At 38.2% G+C, this 19,424-nt stretch overlaps 1 protein-coding gene across 1 annotated transcript in view; it reads right to left on the bottom strand.

The window, feature by feature from the left end:
* Positions 1-1,307: 1,307 nt before the first annotated feature.
* LOC107673857 (ras and Rab interactor 2-like) overlaps positions 1,308-19,424 on the bottom strand; it is a 24,493-nt gene continuing 6,376 nt past the window's right edge. The window contains exons 4-12 of the mRNA XM_016467667.1: positions 18,131-18,219; positions 16,219-16,417; positions 16,007-16,115; positions 14,863-14,935; positions 13,921-14,012; positions 9,592-10,871; positions 3,507-3,594; positions 3,198-3,361; positions 1,308-3,048 (exon numbers count right to left, since the gene is read on the bottom strand). Of these exons, the coding sequence (XP_016323153.1) occupies positions 2,731-3,048; positions 3,198-3,361; positions 3,507-3,594; positions 9,592-10,871; positions 13,921-14,012; positions 14,863-14,935; positions 16,007-16,115; positions 16,219-16,417; positions 18,131-18,219 (2,412 nt within the window). The 3' untranslated portion in view covers positions 1,308-2,730. The remainder of the gene's footprint in view (positions 3,049-3,197; positions 3,362-3,506; positions 3,595-9,591; positions 10,872-13,920; positions 14,013-14,862; positions 14,936-16,006; positions 16,116-16,218; positions 16,418-18,130; positions 18,220-19,424) is intronic.

The raw sequence follows: 19,424 nt of genomic DNA, 5'->3' as shown, positions 1-19,424 counted from the left end.
GGGGGGGGGGGGGGGGGGGTTATAGAAATGAATACTTTATTAATAATTTATATAATTAGAAATTATAGAAATTAATACTTTTATTTAGCAAGGATGCTTTAAATTGATCAAAAGTGATGATAAAGACATTTATAATGCTACAGAAGATTTCTATTTCAGATAAATGCTGTTCTTCTGAACTTTCTATTCATCAAAGAAACCTGAAAAAAAAAATCTACTCAGCTGTTTTCAACATAATATTAATAATAATAATAATAATAATAATTGTTTTTGAATATTATCTAATATTCAGAATATTAGAATGATTTCTGAAGGATCATGTGACACTGAAGACTGGAGTAATGATGCTAAACAAATCAGCTTTGAAATCACAGGAATAAATTACATTTTAAAATATATTCAAATAGAAAGCAGTTCTAATATTTCACCATATTATAGCTTTTGATATTTTGGATCAAATAAATGCAGGCTTGGTGAGCAGAAGAGAATTCTTTAAAAAAAAAAACATAAAAAATCTTACTGTTCAAAAACCTTTGACTGGTAGTGTATGTATAAAATATTTCCCATTAAATATTTATTGATGTGGCCTTTTTATATTAAACTATGATTGTTCATGGTTTAATCATTGACAGACTGTTGTTTTTAAGGATCCATTACCAAAAAGATTTTGTGCTTTTTCTAGTTTGTGAGCTTTATATATTATTGCAATAATTATCCACTAAGAGGGGCTAAAGTATTACAGCAGTCCATGCTTTATGGAAATTCAAATCTGGTCTAAATCAGCAGGATTCAGCTCTCTTTTAAGATCTTCATTAGTATAATTATGTATTCAATTTTTCACAGTGAACTTTTAAATGTTACATTTTACTGTAAAGTCAACACATGCATTATCTAAATGTCTTAGAAAATGTAAGACATTCTTTCTTCAATTTTTATACATTTTTTTAATGTAAAGCTGCTTTGAAATAATGTCCATTATGAAAAGTGTTATATAAATAAAACTAACATTCTCGTTCTATCTCTATCTCACACACACACACACACACACACACAGTAATAATCCTCACTTATGGAAGACAGTGAGAAAACAGTCAGAGGAGCCTTCTAATTATTTCAATTTATGTGGAATCAGTAATGTGGGAAGTACAAGCCCTCATGGCAATGAAGTGGAAACTATTCACCTATTCCAAGAAAGGAACTGGCAGGGTACCCAACCAACCACTAATGTAGAAAAGGCTAAGACTTGTGGAAGCTCGTAACAAAAGATGACAGAGATGATAAATGTTCAACATTAATTTATTGTGTGCAAAGAGTACATTAAAAAAGGCAAATATGAAGAACTGACTAAAGAATGAGGATGAGCTTTTCTCCAAATGAATACACAATATTTTTCAAATCTGTGAAAATTCCTGCACAGATTGCATATAAATATGTATACATTTAACAGACTTAAAATATCTTGTTAAAATACATTACACGACTTGAAACATATAGTTTGTGTTTCGATGTGACTAGTGTTTCTATATCATTGTTACATGGAATTAGAACATTTCAGCACCCTGGTCTCTTAAAAACAAAAAAAAACAATGCCCTGAGTTTACATCAAAACATGCAAACATATAGTACATTAGTAGAACATGAAATACTTGGTACGTTATTGCAGAGGTTATGAGTATAGTTATGAATGTTAAAGAACTATTCTCCTCTATGTTACTCATCCATCTCGGTATTCCGATAGCACTTTACAGTGACACAAACACCATTTCTGTTCGTTGATATTTTCTACCAATGACCAACAGCCATGTCCTTTTTTTCATATTCTTTCTTACTTTACACAGATCTTTCCATTTGTCCTACTTGCCAAAAGCCCCTTTTCTGCAAGTCAAAATCAAAATCAGTACAACAGAGATGCAGATTACCACAAGCTCTAAATGTTTAGCTTGTCAGTAGTAGTACAGTATTTTAGAACTAAACCTCACCATTTCTATCATCTCCATTACTACTAATGACTTTAACAAAACTTAATGATCATAATTCATACAAAAGCATTATGATAAAACATCACTGGCAACAATGCCTGGTTCTTTAATTGGTCTTATCACAGAGATACTTGCAATATTATAACAATAAATCATATATAAACAGAATGCAGTTTACCAGCAACTGCCAAAAAAAACAATTGTCCACAATGTCCTTAGGGACTGAGATGTCCATGTTAGGAATGCTGAAGGAATTAACTTTCTAAAAGTCAATGCAGTCATACGAAAAAATGCCACAGTCTCTCAGCCTGGTGAGGAATAGGAGACAGGAGAGGTATGTAGAGCTTTGGGAAGAGGAAGGCACAATTTTGGAGCATATTTAATATGGAACGTGCAAAGCCTACCCATAAACACTAAAATGCTGCGGTTTCTCTGCTAACCTGAATGTGTTTGAACATTCATGAAGAAATAAACAGGCATACTGTAACATTTGCAGTTTGGGTACAGCTATTCTCTCGTGATGGTCTCGTGCCACTTCCCAAAACGTTTTGAAAATAGTGAAGACGGAGCATAAAAAACGCTGCATCTGTCAGACACATCCTTCCTTCCCTATTTCCCTCTAAGCACATTTTCCGCATCCCTCCCTTTTTCAAAACAATGCAGACGTTAGCAGTGTTCCTAAGGAAGGAGATGAATAAATGTGGCTGAGAAGGAGTTTCGAGAGGACCCAATGGAAACCAGGTTTGCTCTCTCAGTTGGGTGCAGTGTTGTCGTTGAGTTGGTCTGAAGGGACAGTGAGGTTTTGGATTTGGCGGTACACAAAGAAGAAGAGTTGTGGCTGTGGGCGGCTGTGCAGTTCGGCCTTGATCCTCTGCGGGTGAGTGTCCGGGGCCAGCTGCTGTGTGGTTTCATCCATCAAGAGGAAAAGGGCGTAGTTCTCCGGGTCCGAAATTTTAAACTTGTCAACGCATATCTGACACACTTCCTCCGTTGTGGCGTAAGGTTGCACCTGAAGGGTTTTGGCTGTGCAGCCACTGCTTGCATCTTGCAGCGCAACCCGCAAGTAGTTCTGAATATAGACAAGAAGAAATCTAGGTGTAAATCCCAATATATATCAATCTCGTTTAAGAACACATATTTATGTTCCTAAACTTCTATTGTTTCAAGGAAGAAAAGAGAGAATAGAACTTATATGACCATGTCTAATAAGGAATTGACCTGGAAATCATCCACAGATGGAGTGGTACGCTGGGTTGTGCGTCTACGGTGCCACTGGTGCAGCGTGTTACGGGTTTCAGAGCTCAGCACACGAGCTGCCTGGTCCTCCTGGAAGTTCTTGATTAGGGACATTGCCCCATATGCACTGGTCAGGTAATAGCCTCCTACAATCAGATTAAAAAAACTGGAACATTAAAAAAGTTTGATACCCAATGAAATGAATAATTAATAATAATAACTTCAGCAGTTATTGCAGTAGCCCAATGATTGTGACGGATATGTGGAACCCACTGGGGTCTTCTAATGTACCTTCTCCATGAAGCAGTGATGGGTCCAGTAACTCCATCATGTACTCTATTTCAGCATTATATATATATATATAATATAGTAGATCAAACTAATGCCATTTGTGTGTTTGCTTTCCATTTTTTGGTCCATTACAAATGTAAATTCATTACAGTGAGCAAGTGTAAAAATACAATTTTATATAAATGTTTTTTAAGCATAAATGGCATAATGATTTGAAGGTAGGCTGTTTTCTAGAAAAACTTTGCATTATATCTATGAAAGGCTAGATGATTTCGAATCGCAACTTGTAACCTGACAGTTTACACTTCATTTATCAGAATCGTCTTAATCATGTGTGTCAGTATGACTCAACTGCTTGTGACAGTAACTTGGCAAACCTGTTTTGGGAAATTAAGTCAACTAAACCCGTTTTAATATTCCAAATTACCTCAAAGTAAAGCGTAAAAAGACACATAGGCTGCTTGTTGGCAGTGCTCACAATGGGGTCAAATGTTGTCTACAAGTGTCCACAACAATCGCCATGTGGAAATAGCTTCCTTTTTTTAAATAGTCAAGGCTACAGATATTCCCGATATTCCCACTCCATTCACAAGAAATTATCCATCAGAAGCATAACTAATAAATAGACATAGTCATCGTGCCTTGCATCAGGGTGTTCTAGAGGTCTGACTTTAGCGCTGACATCAATTTAACAGAATCAGCTTAGTTGCAAATGTGTTTATATGGTCGTCAGTCCCAAGAGAGAGCAGATAACTCGGTAAATAAGCAAGGCTCCTCTCACTTTTGTGAGTGATGTAGAGAGCTCTGCTAATAAAGGCGAGAGGGCAGCACAGAGCTACAGATTTAGAGGAACTGAGCCAGTTTGTAGTTCCACTTAAGAGCTTTATTCTCTGGAAGAACCGCAGACGCAGTAGAAGCAAAGAGAATGGGAGGGGTACAGATAGTTCTGTAATATAATATTTTACTTTATAACTTAATTCGATATTTATTTAATTTTCATTTTACACTTAATATTAATATTAAGACTACACTGTGTCTGTATCTATGCCTGGTTATTGCCTCTAGTCCATTTTATAAACAAGTAAGAGCAGCTACAATCAGAAAAATCTCTTTTAAATAAAATTTCATTTATTGCCTACTTTAACTCTATAGGATAATGTCAACTGTGCCAGACAGACTTTTGTGAATTTTACACCTAATTTACATAAAAAGAGGTGATGAATGAAATGTTTGCTGACCAGCACTATTTACTTAAACAGCGCAATAGTGCAATTTAATTTATTAGATTTTTAAAAATAATTTATAATGTAATGTATACTGTCTTTTTCATTTTTATTATTTAGCAACTCATTAGTGAATTCGGCCCATAATAAGAATGTCATTGGACAGCAAGACAACAGGAAACCTCAGTGTTGTTGGCAACAGGAATGTTTACAGGAATGTGGCTCAGATTAGAAACACTCATCCGTCAAGGCCACCTCTACTTGAAAGGTTATCTTCCAAAGTTTGTTAACATCCCCTCAAAACAAATCTCCTGTCCTCCTCAGCGTCTCTCCTACATAGCGCTCTCTCTGTCTCTCACACTTCACGTCTGCACTGCAGACTGGAAAATGAAGCCACAGTGACAGGAGAAGTGAATCCACTGATGCTTCCCACACAAGTACACGCTAGTGCTTGCGTTAGGAGACAAGGCCACAAAGTACGTCACAGCACAGAACAAAAGGCACACACAAACTAAATCAGACAAAGAGACCAAATAAAATCCCCCTAACAGTTTATTGAACCCTCCACATAAATTAAGTCTTTCAGGAAAACGAATGATAACTTCACACTGAATCTCTACTCTTAGACGTGTTTTTAAGGAAGTTCTCGGAATAGAGCAGAGGCACAACAACAATAAAAAAAATCCTTGGCCTGAAGTAGCAACAATGAGTCTTCCCAGACACATCTCGATAAAACCGTGTCTTAACCCTGTTATGACTCAAAAATGAGTTAAAAGAGCACTGACTATTCAGCTATTTAAAAACAGATCTCAGCAAAAAAAGGGTGACCTGAAAAGTCAAAGGTCATTAACTGTGCATTCAAGCTTGTTCTTATTGCTATTTTAAGTCACAGAATAGGATTTATGGCAGCATAATCTCATAGCTACAGCCCTTATTGTGCTGGGCTTGTTTAAACACAACATGAACACACAAAAAATCTACCAGTACACATAGGCAGCTGCATCAGGTTAGGAGCTCTGAACAAGAGCCTTTTCTCTACATTCTTGCCTGACACCCACATACTCAATGCCTGAATCGACAAGCAGGAGGGGTTACGGTGGATCGTAGAAGAGCTGTATTGGAGACACTGGCTCGTTTGGCTGAAATTCATTCTGGGAACATCTGGAAAGTGATCTATTCCTCAAAACACATAGCAGAGCAGGACTTTGTTTACAACTCGTGAGAGGAGGAGGATGCTCAGGGCGATGGATGGTGCAAATTTCCTGAAGAACCAAAACAAAATCCAGCTGAGCTGAAAATCATCCATCATACTATCCATGGTCCTGAACTAATTTCGTGATCACTAAACTGCTATAGCATGTGTATCTACTGGGCTTTTACAGTTAGTATGTCGTCGTATAAAGTATGTAATTGCTTGCTACTGACTGTGAAAGACGTGTGGCCAGTTATACAAGCCATACTAATGGTTCTCTGCCCACACATGAATATGCCTGTGTATATCTCAGCTCAATGTGCCTTTTGTGTGTAAAATGCCTTCAGGCTGAGATGAACGGGCATGAGAGTTTTGTCTCATGCACACGCACACACAAGTTTAGCATTCATACTTATGGTGTATTTGTTTGCTTCCACACATAATTTATAGTTTGCAGTGGTACAGTGGTGTCAATAGGTAGTAATCATGTGTAATTTTGGCGTTCTAATTATAAATATTTCCCTTGCACATTTGTTGTTGCATCATATCTAATATTATTAAAATGTTCTGCATTTCAAAATGTAGCATTTTATTTGTAGTTTTCCAGTGCTAGAAAATATTTGTTGTGCTGTGACAGAGCGCTGCCTCATTTTACAGGAAGGTTCTGATTAGAAACAGTCCGTCAAGGCAACCTCAGCCTGAGAGACTCTCCTCCAATGTTTGTTAACCACAAAACAGTCATGGGCTTTTCTCAATGTCACTTTTCCATCCTACAGCCCCTTAAAAATGAGCAATATTGTGATGCACAGCTGGCCATTCTTTATAGTTCACCATAATGCAACAATATGCATATCGATTCATGAATATGTTGGCAATAGCATTGTACACAGCTCATAGAATATGAGCTCTGCCCTTAGTAATTGCATTATCCTCAACAACAACAAAAAAATGTCTGTTTACCAGTAGTCAGTGCAAATATTAATTCCTCTCATCCTCTGCATTGAGAGTAAGTTAATTAACATTGACAAGATCATTAAGTGCCTTAATACTGCAGAGAAGTGTCAATTTAATGTGCTTAGTGCTCATTGGCCCAGTCCCAAATAGCACATTTGAAGTGTACTTGTGGTCTTGCAATGGCAGCTGCAGCTTGTGAAGTCCATGAGGACGAAAAAATGTCCCATTTCGAAACCAAAAAGCTCCCTCTTTTGCAGCTTCAATGCACACTTTTGCAGACTTCACAACAGACTCATTTTCAACAATATATGCAGCATTACAACACAAAGTGTGGACACGGAAGAAGGCTGCAAGAGCTTATGGTGGCATTTGGGACAGGGCCAAAGGTATCAATGCAAGAATTATGTAAGGCGCTCATTTGGCAACACAAATCAGTGCTCACTGGAACTTTATTCAGCTAGTCGCATTTCATTAATTGCCTAAACCCCTTTGCGGTCACCCCCCATTTTCAGCATGGAGACACAAATGACATACCCAAAATAAAAAGGTTGCTGCTCATCAGTCTTTCTGACTATACATAATCAACATATGTTGAGGAAGCTGACATTGTCATGAAGCTGACACTTCAAAGTTTACTGTTCTTGACAGTAAAGTGGATATATTTGCATGACTTTCTAACATTTACATGTGAAAAATATACCTGTGACGTGTCAGTTATGCACCGAGGAAAACACAACATCTCAAATGCATTAAACAGCACAAATATTCGCTGTTCGATTCAGTAGCCCCTCACTGCAGAACACAAGATCCAGGGGGCGTGGTTGGATCCACATCTAGGGGGTGGAGAATGGTAGGTTTAGGGGTGGAGATGGGTGGGTTTAGGGATCAGGGGGTGGAGACGGGTAGGTTTATATGTAAGGTGGGAGGAGTTGGATCTGGATCCAACCACACCCCCTGGATCTTGTGTTCTGCAGGGAGGACCATCTCAATCGATTTGATCCATGATCGACCTTAAAGGGTTCATATGATGCGATTTCAATTTGTCCTTTCATTGTCATGCCTGGAGCTGATCCATGCTGGTCGCTGAGGAAATACTTCAACTTCCCGCTGTGGATCACCGGATCGGCTTTCACCGTGGACGAAGCAGTCCAGCCCGGGTCGTCACATGTGGTTGCCGCAGGCATCACAATATGGTAAGGGACATAACATTTCTGTCACACACTTGAGGAATTCGGCCAATCACAACGCACTGGATAGCTGGCCAATCAGAGCACACCTTGCTTTTTCAGACCGATGAGCTTTGTAAAAATCGACACGTTTCAGAAAACCGGGGCATAAGCCTTTAAGGGCTGCTTAAGAATAAGCGTGCACATCAAATGATCTTGACTCACTGAACCTGGATCGAATTAGTGAGATTGCATGAACTTAAATTGACGTTTATGAAACCGCCTTAGTCCCGATTGATTTCTTAGGTTATTTCAAGTCAGGTTTTGGACTTTAATCCCCGCTTTTCTTAGCGTCTTTTATGAAACAGCCCCCAGATGTTTCTCTGTGTTTGTTATGGTCAGATATGAACGCGGAAGGTCAGGGGAGCTCGTGACAGGATGAGACGGGGCTTGTTATTAGTCGCAATATGATTGACAAGGCGTCGACAAATTATTTTTTAATAATTTTTAAAATATGTATACCAACACCAAGTGCCTCAGGCCAAAATATGCATAAAACATTTTACAAACCCACTGCAAATGTTTTATTGAAAGTTTTATACAATTAAACAATAAAATACCATTAAATAAGAAGTGCCTGTATAATGTGTTTTTAATTAGCCTATTATTATCGATTAATTGACTGTGGTTTCAGTTTGATACGCGCTCCGACCCACTTAAAAAAAAAATGATTTGCAAAGCTTTCGAAGCTTCATGGCCATCACTACCACGCAACGCCATGTAGACGCGCAACAAAATTTTCAGCGTAGATGGCGTGACTGCAGTGCGACAGACGAATCAGGGTTTCTCTTCACAGCGCGAGCACAGAAGAGTAAACACACAGAGACAGCCCAGGGAGCGGCTAATTATCATCAGATCGCGTAAATCAGTGGAAAATGAATAGAAATGATGATTCTGTCAGAAGAAATATGAAGTAAACATGAGTAAATATATATATATATATATCTCCATGTATATGCATCTTTGGACTATAAACCCTTATTGACGCTGTTCAGTGAAGCTATGTGAACGCAAATAAACCGCTGCAGACGTGACTGAATATGAATGCGTGGTGAATTTCTATTCCAAATATGATTATACGGATTTATTATTTTGCACTCCTGACATAAATTACTAAATTACTGTCACTGCAACAATGTTTTATCAAAACAGTGGTCAAATATAAAAGCTAGAGTCTTTAATCTTTCTACTGATGCACAGTTTGTCCAGATTAAGTAAGTGTGAGATGTTTTAACGTGCTGTGAAAGTGAAACAACAATAATCTGAGGCCGTCGCCGATCTTTGACGGGTTAAAACAACTTAGACCGTTTGCAGTTACGGTCTTACGTATAGCAGATGCCCTAAACATATGACATACTCAATACTGTAAGTTTGCACATCATTAAAAGACCTATTACTATATTATTGTAAACAATACATGTTGCACACCCCTACTTCCTTTGTATAATTAGTGGCACCAGAGCAACAATTCAGTTTCCCTTTCTTAGCACAGAAGGAAGCAACTGAAGGAAGGAAGCCTTACCTATTTGATCCTCTGGGATAAGGGACTCAATTGGTGGGTCAAGCTCTGAGCTCTGCAGCAGGTAGGACTTCATCTGAGTCATGAACTGCCTGAGAGTCTGCAGCAGGTCTAAGCCTGATGTGTGGCAGCCGCAGTTCTCCTGCAGGAAGCTCACGTAGTCCTGCACCAGGCAGCCAAAGTAAGTCCCTTTATCCCTGGATTGCTCAACAATCTTCCGAATGGCTCTCTTTTCGGGTGTCATCAGAGAATTGAGAACGCCACTCATCTTGCGCAAATGTCCTCTCAGTGCACGCGGCAGCACAAACGTACCAGCGCCATTCTGCTTCTTTGACTTGAAGGGTGGTGGCACCTCCTGGTCGCTCTCCAAGTTGATTCCATCGTCTTCTTCCTCCTCCAGGCTGCTGTCACCAGTGGGCCGCTCGGTTCTGGAGGGACTGGCCTCCATGGCCAGTGAGAAGCTGTGGGTGAAGTCGAGTGAGTCAGAGGACGAGGTGGAGATGCTGATGTCACTCAGACGCTCTCGTCCGCTGGAGCAGCGCTCATCCGTGGGGCTACCGTTCTCCAGGGTGGTGGAGTTGCGTGAGGACAGCTTGGCCAGGCTCCAAGACACAGCTTCCTCAATGGTCTGGTCATCCAGGGCCATGTGGCAGCGGAGGCCATCGGCATCAAGCAGACCAGAGGAATTATTACTGCGGGATGAGGGCACCAGGATGGGTTTACTGAACTTTTTGGGTGGGGAGGATGAGGGCGATAAGGAACTGAAGGATGATCCCAACCTCCCCAGCAGGCTGCTCTTTTCCTGAGGCGTTTTGATCCAACAGACCGTCTCAGGCATGGTCTTCTGTTTGCGAAGAACTGCTGATCTGCCGGCAAAGCGGGGAGGTGGAGGCCGAGGTGGTGGTGATCTCTCGCTATTGGATCTGCTCACACTTGCATGTGATTTGTTTTGTGTGCTTTTTGCACGGCAAAAGACGCTGTCTTCCCCGTTCTGCCGATTTGTGTTTCCCGGGGATGATTCTTGCTTTTTAGGTGAAGGGTTGGTTTGGTGTGTCTGCAGGAACAGAGGATTGATGAAACACAGTGCTCCGTTGGATTGACTGCATTCAAGTTCAGAAGGGGTCCGAGTGAATGGGATGGCCGGAACTCTTGGGGATAACCACTGTTTCAGTCTTTGTTGTGAAATTTCACAAACAGTCTCCCCAGACACAGAAGACTTCCTCTTATTGCACAGTTCAGAGTCCCAGAAACCTGCATGAAGACAACACAATTAGGCTCCATTTTAATAAAAAACTAAAATTTTAAACGAATAAGGCATTTAACATTTTCATGCAATCACAGAAGAGTATTACAGAACAAACAAATAAAAGAGGAAGTAATTTCAGAGAATTCCAGATATCAAGTTAAAATTTCAAGCAATTGACAAAAAAGCTGAAGAACATCAATAGACACTCTAGATAATGTTTCTGAAAGGGTTATCCTACAAGTTCAAGCACTGGCATTCTGAACACATGGACACAATATAGTGGGCGCAAACACAAAACCACAAAATTCCATGACAGAAACTATGGAGAAAAAAAAAAAAACAATTTAAGTGAACAATTAACAAAATCCTGAAACAAATGAGACAAGAACAGGAGAATTAAACTTACGCTACTAATCATCAAGTCTTCTCTTCAGACTGCTTGTAAATAGTTGGAGCACAAAAGTTTACTCGTCTACACTCCATGCAGCGACTCTTGCTGTCTGAGTTGTGAGTGGTAGAGTAGTGCTGATACCCATACAGTGAATGGCGTGAGTCATGTATGCTGATGAGGAGGTGGGAGGAGGACAGGCACTGGAGCTCTCTGTTCCTCCTCTTTTACTGCGCACTCATTCACACTAAACGCCACCCCTTCAAATGTTTTCTTCTGATGCAATACAAGAGAATGACCTTTCTTTGTTTTGGTTATGTGATCTCGCGTTTTCAGAAAACTAATACTTTTTACTTTGATCATGTTACAGTTTTTGGGAATCAACATGATAACTATAGAGATGAAATATAAAATATATAAAAATTAATAAACAGCAGAGAAAGCTGTCCCCCTCAAGAATAATGTGTGAATTAATTTACTAATAAATTGTAACATTTTTGGAATTAAATTTAGCATGTACAGGATAATGCATCATTATATATAATTATGCATCAATAATAATAATAATAATAAACTGGAATAAATCACACAAATGCTGATGTTTCGAAAAATATTGAAATAAAAAACATAACCATTCAATAAATGTGCTGAGATGGGATTCAGTGACATCTATGGTCAGGAGGAAAATTAACATGCCCTTTTTTCTACAGACACATGTATGTTGCCTTTGCAAAGACAAGGAAAATATTCACATTTATTCATTCAGCAGACTCATTAATCCAAAGTGAAATACTTAACTCAAGTGATTTATACTGAGGTGACAGTAACATAAAAAGTGCTGCAATACCAAACTGCAAAATTTGCCAAGAAAGCTACAACAGAAAAATAGGTGTGACAGGAAATCACTATAAAACTTGTTTTTTTTTTCTTGATAAGTTTCAGACATCTCTTAAATGATGGCATCTGAGATAAGAGCGGGAAGTATTTGCGTCACTTGGATCAGTTCTGCCGAAGTGACACCTGTGCAGGAGTGGAATAACTGGAAACCTGCACCTGTGTATACAATAGTACTTTTCTTTTATCTACTTTGTCTCTTTTTTTTCTTTCACTCTCTGTAAGCAAACTTAAAATGCTACATTATGTTATACAGACTTTGTCTCATCTGCTGTCATTCTCAACTCTTCTCTTGTCTTCAGTTCACCCCCAGTGTCCCAGTCATTATAGTCAGTCAATGAGCAGCTGGAATTTTGTCTTGGTGGAGTTTCTCTTGGAAATTATCCTAGTATGGAGGTACCACACCCATCACTGCTCTCAGCTTTACTCTGTACGGCCATTTCAGCATTCATTATTGCCTAACCGTATTATTACAGGTGGCATTCTTTAACAGAGAAGATCCTTTACCTGCCAAGACAGACTTTCTGTCTCACCTATCCCATTCAGACTGCCTGGTCTTCCTGAGGAAAATATGTTCCCTTCAGAGTTTTCAAGTATGTAATTTCACAAAACTAAAAGATCATCCTTTTTCAAAGCTATTGTATTTCTCTTTAACAAAAAAAAAGCCCCTAAACAAGTCATTTACTCATTTCATATTCAGATTATGATATATGAAAAAAGTCATGTTAAAATAAAATCTGAAGCTTTTTACCTTCTTTTAAAATCTTTTGTAATGAATCTCATAATCTCTGCTGAAAAACAAAACCACACCAGTTTTGTGTTCAAGATTTAATCCGTCTCAGTACAGGAATGTTGTACATCACATAAGTCAAGTAAGGTGCAAAGTTACAACATGTAGTCTGAATCAGACACAGCACACAGGCAGATCTCTGTTTGATAGAGACATTTACTAGCATCAAACACATCTGTGGTCAATTTCACCTAATCGACATCTCATCATGCGCATATGTTGGCCACATGAGCTGCTTGTTAAAAGCCACATGTGAAATGTTGTCGTGTGTTTGCTGGCACAGTAACACCTGTATAGTCAATGCTCCAGGACATATCTGACTTATGTTCTTCACAATATGCCAGATATTGTCACACTACAAAATCCAACATGTTCATCAGCATGTCTGCATACAACCTGTGGACCTCAGGCTTTAAGACTTAAAAACATTAAAGTTATTAGTTACACTAATAATTTAATAAATGTTAAACTGAATCTTGAGCAAATGTCAAAATGAAAATACACGACAGAAAACAGTATAGAATTTTTATATAATATAAAATTAATTGGTTATCGGCCAACATGAAAATAATTATCAATTTATCTTTATGGAATTTTAAGATGTGTATCCTCTCTCTCTCTCTATGCTGTGCATTTTGTCTTAATGTTTTAGAGTTGGTGGTTACTTGTAAATGAAATGCCTAGCTAAATGCTTTAACCATGTAAAAATGCTGAATGCTCAACAACGACTAAACTTTGACACACTGACTACCATTATAACTCAGACCAGAATTAAAGATGGAATGCAAACAACATCTGCATTAGGTTTCCAGTACACATGCAATTACACCCAGTCACACAGACATATAATAAACACATAAAATGCTGAGGGTCATTCGAGGAGTATTTATGCTGTCTGAGTAACGCTGAAACTCATAAGTCAGCAGTTAAGCTCAGTAAAACTCTGGAGAGCAAACATTCATGCATTGGGAAGAAAACTCACCTCTTCCTAACTGAGCCACCTCCTCCAGATCTTTAGGGATCTTTGCAGCTGCAATGGCCTCAGGCAGCTTCAGTGTGAAGGGCAGAACGTCCCTAAAGAGGACAGATAAATGTTGAGAAGAGCTAAAAACATTACAAAAATGCTTCAAAAGACTGTTAGAGTGATGACAAATACTAAAAACTAAACCGCAAGAATATCCGGGCTGAGACTTGTTGTGTGCACCCGTGGAGAGAATGAAAGAAAGGAGGAGTCAGAGACAGAGAGAGAGAGAGAGAAATCTGTTAATCAGAGCATGTGGGTGAGTTTGGCAGAAAGAGGGCTGTGTTTATCCACTGACTTTTCTGTGTGGCATTGACACAGACCCGGCATGGATTTGTTACATCTCGCAAACCTCTTCATTACAGAACTATAGAACTACAGTACAGAGGTGAGCTCTAACTATGTAAACAGGTTAAGACAGACTAACTTTGACTACATTTTTTTTTCAAGCAAAAAAAGGCCACTCCAGTCAGACCCTTCCTTCCTGCTATTATCTGTGTTGGTCTTCAGCACTGGAATGCAGCTGAAACAGCATCATCTTATTTTACTTTACCACAAACATTTTGGTTTATTCTGAGAACTGAGATTTTCTTTAAGGTTATGGGTATAATTTTTGTGCACCTTCCACTTCCATTGGCAGGTCAAAGGATAGTCCCACCTCAAATTCACTCCATTGGTTGAGCTAATATTGTTGTTTTGGGCTGAGTCTGGGATCTATGCTTGTGTAATCATTACTAGTTTGAGTCTAAAAAGCGATAAAGCAAGAATTCTTATAAATGATAAATATCTACACCAACAAAGCATAATGGTTACTGTACTCGCACTTTTAAATATAAAATAGACTACTGAATGATCCTAGAAACTAACAAGCTGTTTATGTTTTTCAGAGTGAGATAATTTTACCTGCTGATACAGCAGAACGCCACCAGTCGAAAGAGGTCTGCAAAGCTGATCCCTGAGCCCTCCAGGGAAAAAGCTGTAATAAAGACACACACACACACCACAGGAATAGCTATTGGAAAAACTGGAATGACCTAACAGTCTCTCTCAAAGGGAAAAGTAAACAGAGCCAAATTTGTACATTTAAACATCCTTCACACAAGTCGCACAGGATCTGACCCACTTACTGCATTTGCAGAAAGTGACAGACAAAGACAGAGAGAAAACCAGAGAGATGGGACTGAAGCAGAATGCAAGAACTGTGTTGATGGAGATAAAACAGTGAGAGAACTGATTTCATTTAAGTAGAATAACAGCATAGCACAATTGGAGCTTGATCCATACAAATGGATTTTAAGATTCATTAGGCTTCATTCATGAAACATAAGAACAGAAAAAAAATCATCAGTAAAAATGAATAGATTTATGAACGATTCTTCTATTTCAAAAAAAGTTTTGTTTCCAACCAAATAATTTTTTCCATATTTGCTCTTTCAGATATTAAATATGTATACTGCCATTCAAAAGTTTGTGGTAGGAAATTCCTCTTCTGTATATTCTATAATATTGCAGTTTAATATTGCAATTTAAATTAAGTTGTGCTGATTAATAAGTTTGTGGAAGCCATGATACTTTTTTCAGGATTCACAATTTTGTAAAATTATAAATATCTGTAATGTCACGATTGATCAATTTAATACATCCTTGCTGAATATTAATTTATTTATTTAGTATTAATTTATTAAAAAAAAAAAAAAGTACTGACCCCAAACATTTGAACGGTAGTTTATGCTGTGTATATCACGCTACATATATATCATACTGATATTCAGTACCACAGCACACTTATGGCCCTGTATTATGAAATGTGTCTTTGACAGAATAACAAAAAGCATAAATTAAGCAAAAACATCAAACAAACAAACACAGTTTATTACTAGGTCAGCGTTTACTCTGATGAGATGCATGGTTGTTCCAAATAATTAGACAGGAAATGGACAGGCAAAAAACAACCAAAAACTACAGGCAGGAGGAAGTGAAAAAGTTGACGCAGATGCACACACTATTAGTGGTCTACTAATGGAAGTACACTTAGTATATCACTTACTATATTGACTCTCTTTAACTGGGAAGTCCCGAACAATCAGTGTGTCACTGTCCATACGTAGGGAAATCACCTTTTTCTGCAGTTTATAACACCTCCTCACCACAAAACTCTAGATAGAACACAGACACACACACATGAATGTGACTGACCGTAATAAAAAATAAATAACAAAAGAACCGATTGTTGTGAAGCAAGGAGGCTGTTGTCTTTACCCCTGCCGGCTGCGGCTGCAGAATGCGTCTGGCTTCCTCATCGCTGAGTGACAGTAGCAACCATACAGAGTGTGTCTGCATCAGTCTGTCCAGGATGCTCATGCGTCTGCGTAGAGAGTCATACCCAGAATCCCTCACTCCAGGTGCACCAGCGCAGGCAGAAGATTGAAGGAAAAGACCACTGACCTCTCCTTCCAGACTGCAGATATATACATAGAGAGAGGAACCTTTATTTCACAACAACACAAGATCAAAACCACACTTGGTCTTGGATTAAAGCAGTGGTTGTCAAATGTTTTCAGGTGGCAGATCACTTTTACAGTAAAAGAAAAACTGCAGACCACCTAACACCCTAAATCTGGGAGAATCCCAGTTAATATATTTTAAAATGTATTTTATTCCATTCTTCGGTGTCACATGATCCTTTAAAAATTCTCAAGTAGTGCTCAAGAAACATTTCTTATGATTGACAATGTTAAAACAGTTTTACTGATTAATATTTTTGTAGAAAATGTGATTCAGGATTCTTTGATGAATAGATAGTTTAAAAGAACAGCATTCATTCGAAACAGAAATATTTTGTAACATTATAAATGTCTTTACTGTCATTTTTGTTCAATTTAATGCATCCTTGCTGATTAAAAGTGTTCAAGTTTGCATACTTTGCAAACAATGATGTACAACTGTCAGTTACACTACTGAACTAATGTGAACCTATAAACCCGTTAATGTGAACCTGTTAATTCATTGATTTGAGTTGTTTAATCAAATAATTAAATCAAATATAGCTGTTTTTTGTTCATTATAATTTTTATAATGGTCTATATTTTTAATCAGCCTAGTCAGAACTCTTTACAGCTTGACAGGAAGTAAGACCTCCTCCTACATTCCAAACCCACACTGACCTATCAGTACCGTAAAAAACAAAAACTACTACACCTAAATTACAGAACTATTTCATTATACATCAAAAGGAGCCATAGTGACTGAAGGCTCACAGATTTTGCAAGAGTTATAAAAGTATGTTTATGAATGTTAGGAATGTTTGTCAATTGTAATATTCATATGCATGCATTATAAATGCAAGAATATCAAATGAGGAAAAAATATTAGAGATTGAAGCTTGTTTTGGTTAAGCTGTTTTCAAACTTCTGAAAGCTGATTGTGAAACACCTGAATTTATTGTTCGTTGCACTTCCTTTTAATTTCATGGAAATGCGGTATTGCAAAAGCATTGAATGCTTATGGCTCAAAAATAAGACATGCTCCACCTGCTGGAGAACATGGGAAGTACAATAACAAACACTGAGAATGAATCTTAAAGCTGATGCTTGTGATACAGAACACAGAATGACTACATAAATCTGGAGATATTTTTTTATTATTATTATAAAAACGCTTCTCCCATCCCAGTTTAATGCCAGATACAGCTATAACTCTATGACACTTCCAAAATATTGCTTAGTTTGCTTTTTTTAATTAAAGGGGTCATATGATGCGATTGAGATTTTTCCTTTCTCTTTGGAGTGTTACAAGCTCTTGTTGCATAAAGAAGATCTGTAAAGTTGCAAAGACTAAAGTCTCAAATCCAAAGAGATATTCTTTATAAAAGTTAAGAGTCAGCCACACCTACCTAAAACGGCTCGTTCTAACGCCCCCACATATCTACCTCACTATGTGGGAAGATTTGCATAACGCTGACATTTCATTACACCAAATACACAAAATAATGTTCTTTTTAGCAGCATCATATGACCCCTTTAAAACTTTATTTTCAGGTTTAAATTACATGTTCAGTGTCATCTCACACCTTTGAATCCCACTTTACAAATGAGCACATATACAAAAGAAACACCATGTAATATAACCTATTAATGCCAGTGAAGAGGATGACAGTGAAGGAAGGACTCACCCCTGTAAGATCTCTGTCTCTGGCTCTCTGGCTGGCTGAACCATCTCCTGCTTTAGCTCCGAGATCTCCGTGGAGAATGTGTCAATCAGCTGTAGTCACACACACACACTGTGTGTGTGTGTGTACAGAGTTGAGCTGAGGACACGTCTCTACTGTCGACGAATTATAGTCTCATGCAGCAGAACTTACAGTTACTGGAACTTCCTGTAGTCACACACACACACACACACACACACACACACACACACACACACACACAAAACAAGCATAAAGAGCAGGAAATCTCGAGACGTTCTGAATGTGTGCTGGTGTCATTGACGTTTTGTAAGAATGGGAAGTGGCTGTGTCTGGAATTAGTCATCATGAAATTATTCCCAGTAAACCAGCAACTGCATCCGTTTCCTTTCAAAGGCTAACAGAGAGAACAATTCAGACAGAGACATCAAAGCACACTGTACGTTTCCTTTGATTATTCCTAGATGAAACACTGAACCACGGTCACTGTAAATTAAAATACACAATATTGAAAGATAAAAATATTCTGTGTAAGGCAGTATGCTCTTCATTGCTAATCTAACTGCTTAAATCAGACATGAAGCACAGTGATTTTATGTCATTAAAGGTAAGTGCACTTGGGAAAGTTGTTTTGTCATTGTATCTCTTCACAGATCTGAGTTTCTCCTGATGACCAGCAGGGGGCATGTTGTTGTTTTTTCTTTCTCTATCCCTTTTTTATTTAATGTATTTTTTGTTTTTACTGCTTGAACTTCTTTCAGCCTGCAGAAATTCAGAGAGACAGTCAAGATTTCAGTGAAAGCTGGACCATAAACCAGACAAGTAAAGACCCGTCCACACTTTCTGTTGCATTTCTTTTTTTATCTGAGCCAGCATTTTCCGCTTATAGTCATGAGGTATTTCTCTAACTTCATCTCAGACTAAGTCAGCAAACCACAATTACACACCAACTCTTGGCTCTTTTTAAAATCCAGCTCACTGCCAAGAAAAGCAATCCATAAAACCTGAAAGGGCTTCAGTCACACCAAACCGCTGTAGATTATTGCTGAATGAGCTACACACTTGAAAGGTCAAGAATTATCAAACTAACATGAAATAAACGGGCTCACTGTAATGGCTGGATATGGCTCATTGTGCTTCATGTGCGAGTCAGACAAGAAATACCTCAAAACAATTTTAAGCTTATTAGACAAAATGCAAAAGTCAGTGTTAATATTTGCACTTGAAAAGAGTACCTTTCAAGTTTGGGCTTGGTATATGTATATATATGTATATGTAT

This window comes from Sinocyclocheilus anshuiensis, unplaced genomic scaffold, assembly GCF_001515605.1.
Source record: "Sinocyclocheilus anshuiensis isolate Anshui unplaced genomic scaffold, SAMN03320099.WGS_v1.1 scaffold292, whole genome shotgun sequence".
NCBI lineage: Eukaryota > Metazoa > Chordata > Actinopteri > Cypriniformes > Cyprinidae > Sinocyclocheilus > Sinocyclocheilus anshuiensis.
Note: the sequence above shows the minus strand (reverse complement) of the source record. Positions and strands in the feature narration are given on the sequence as shown.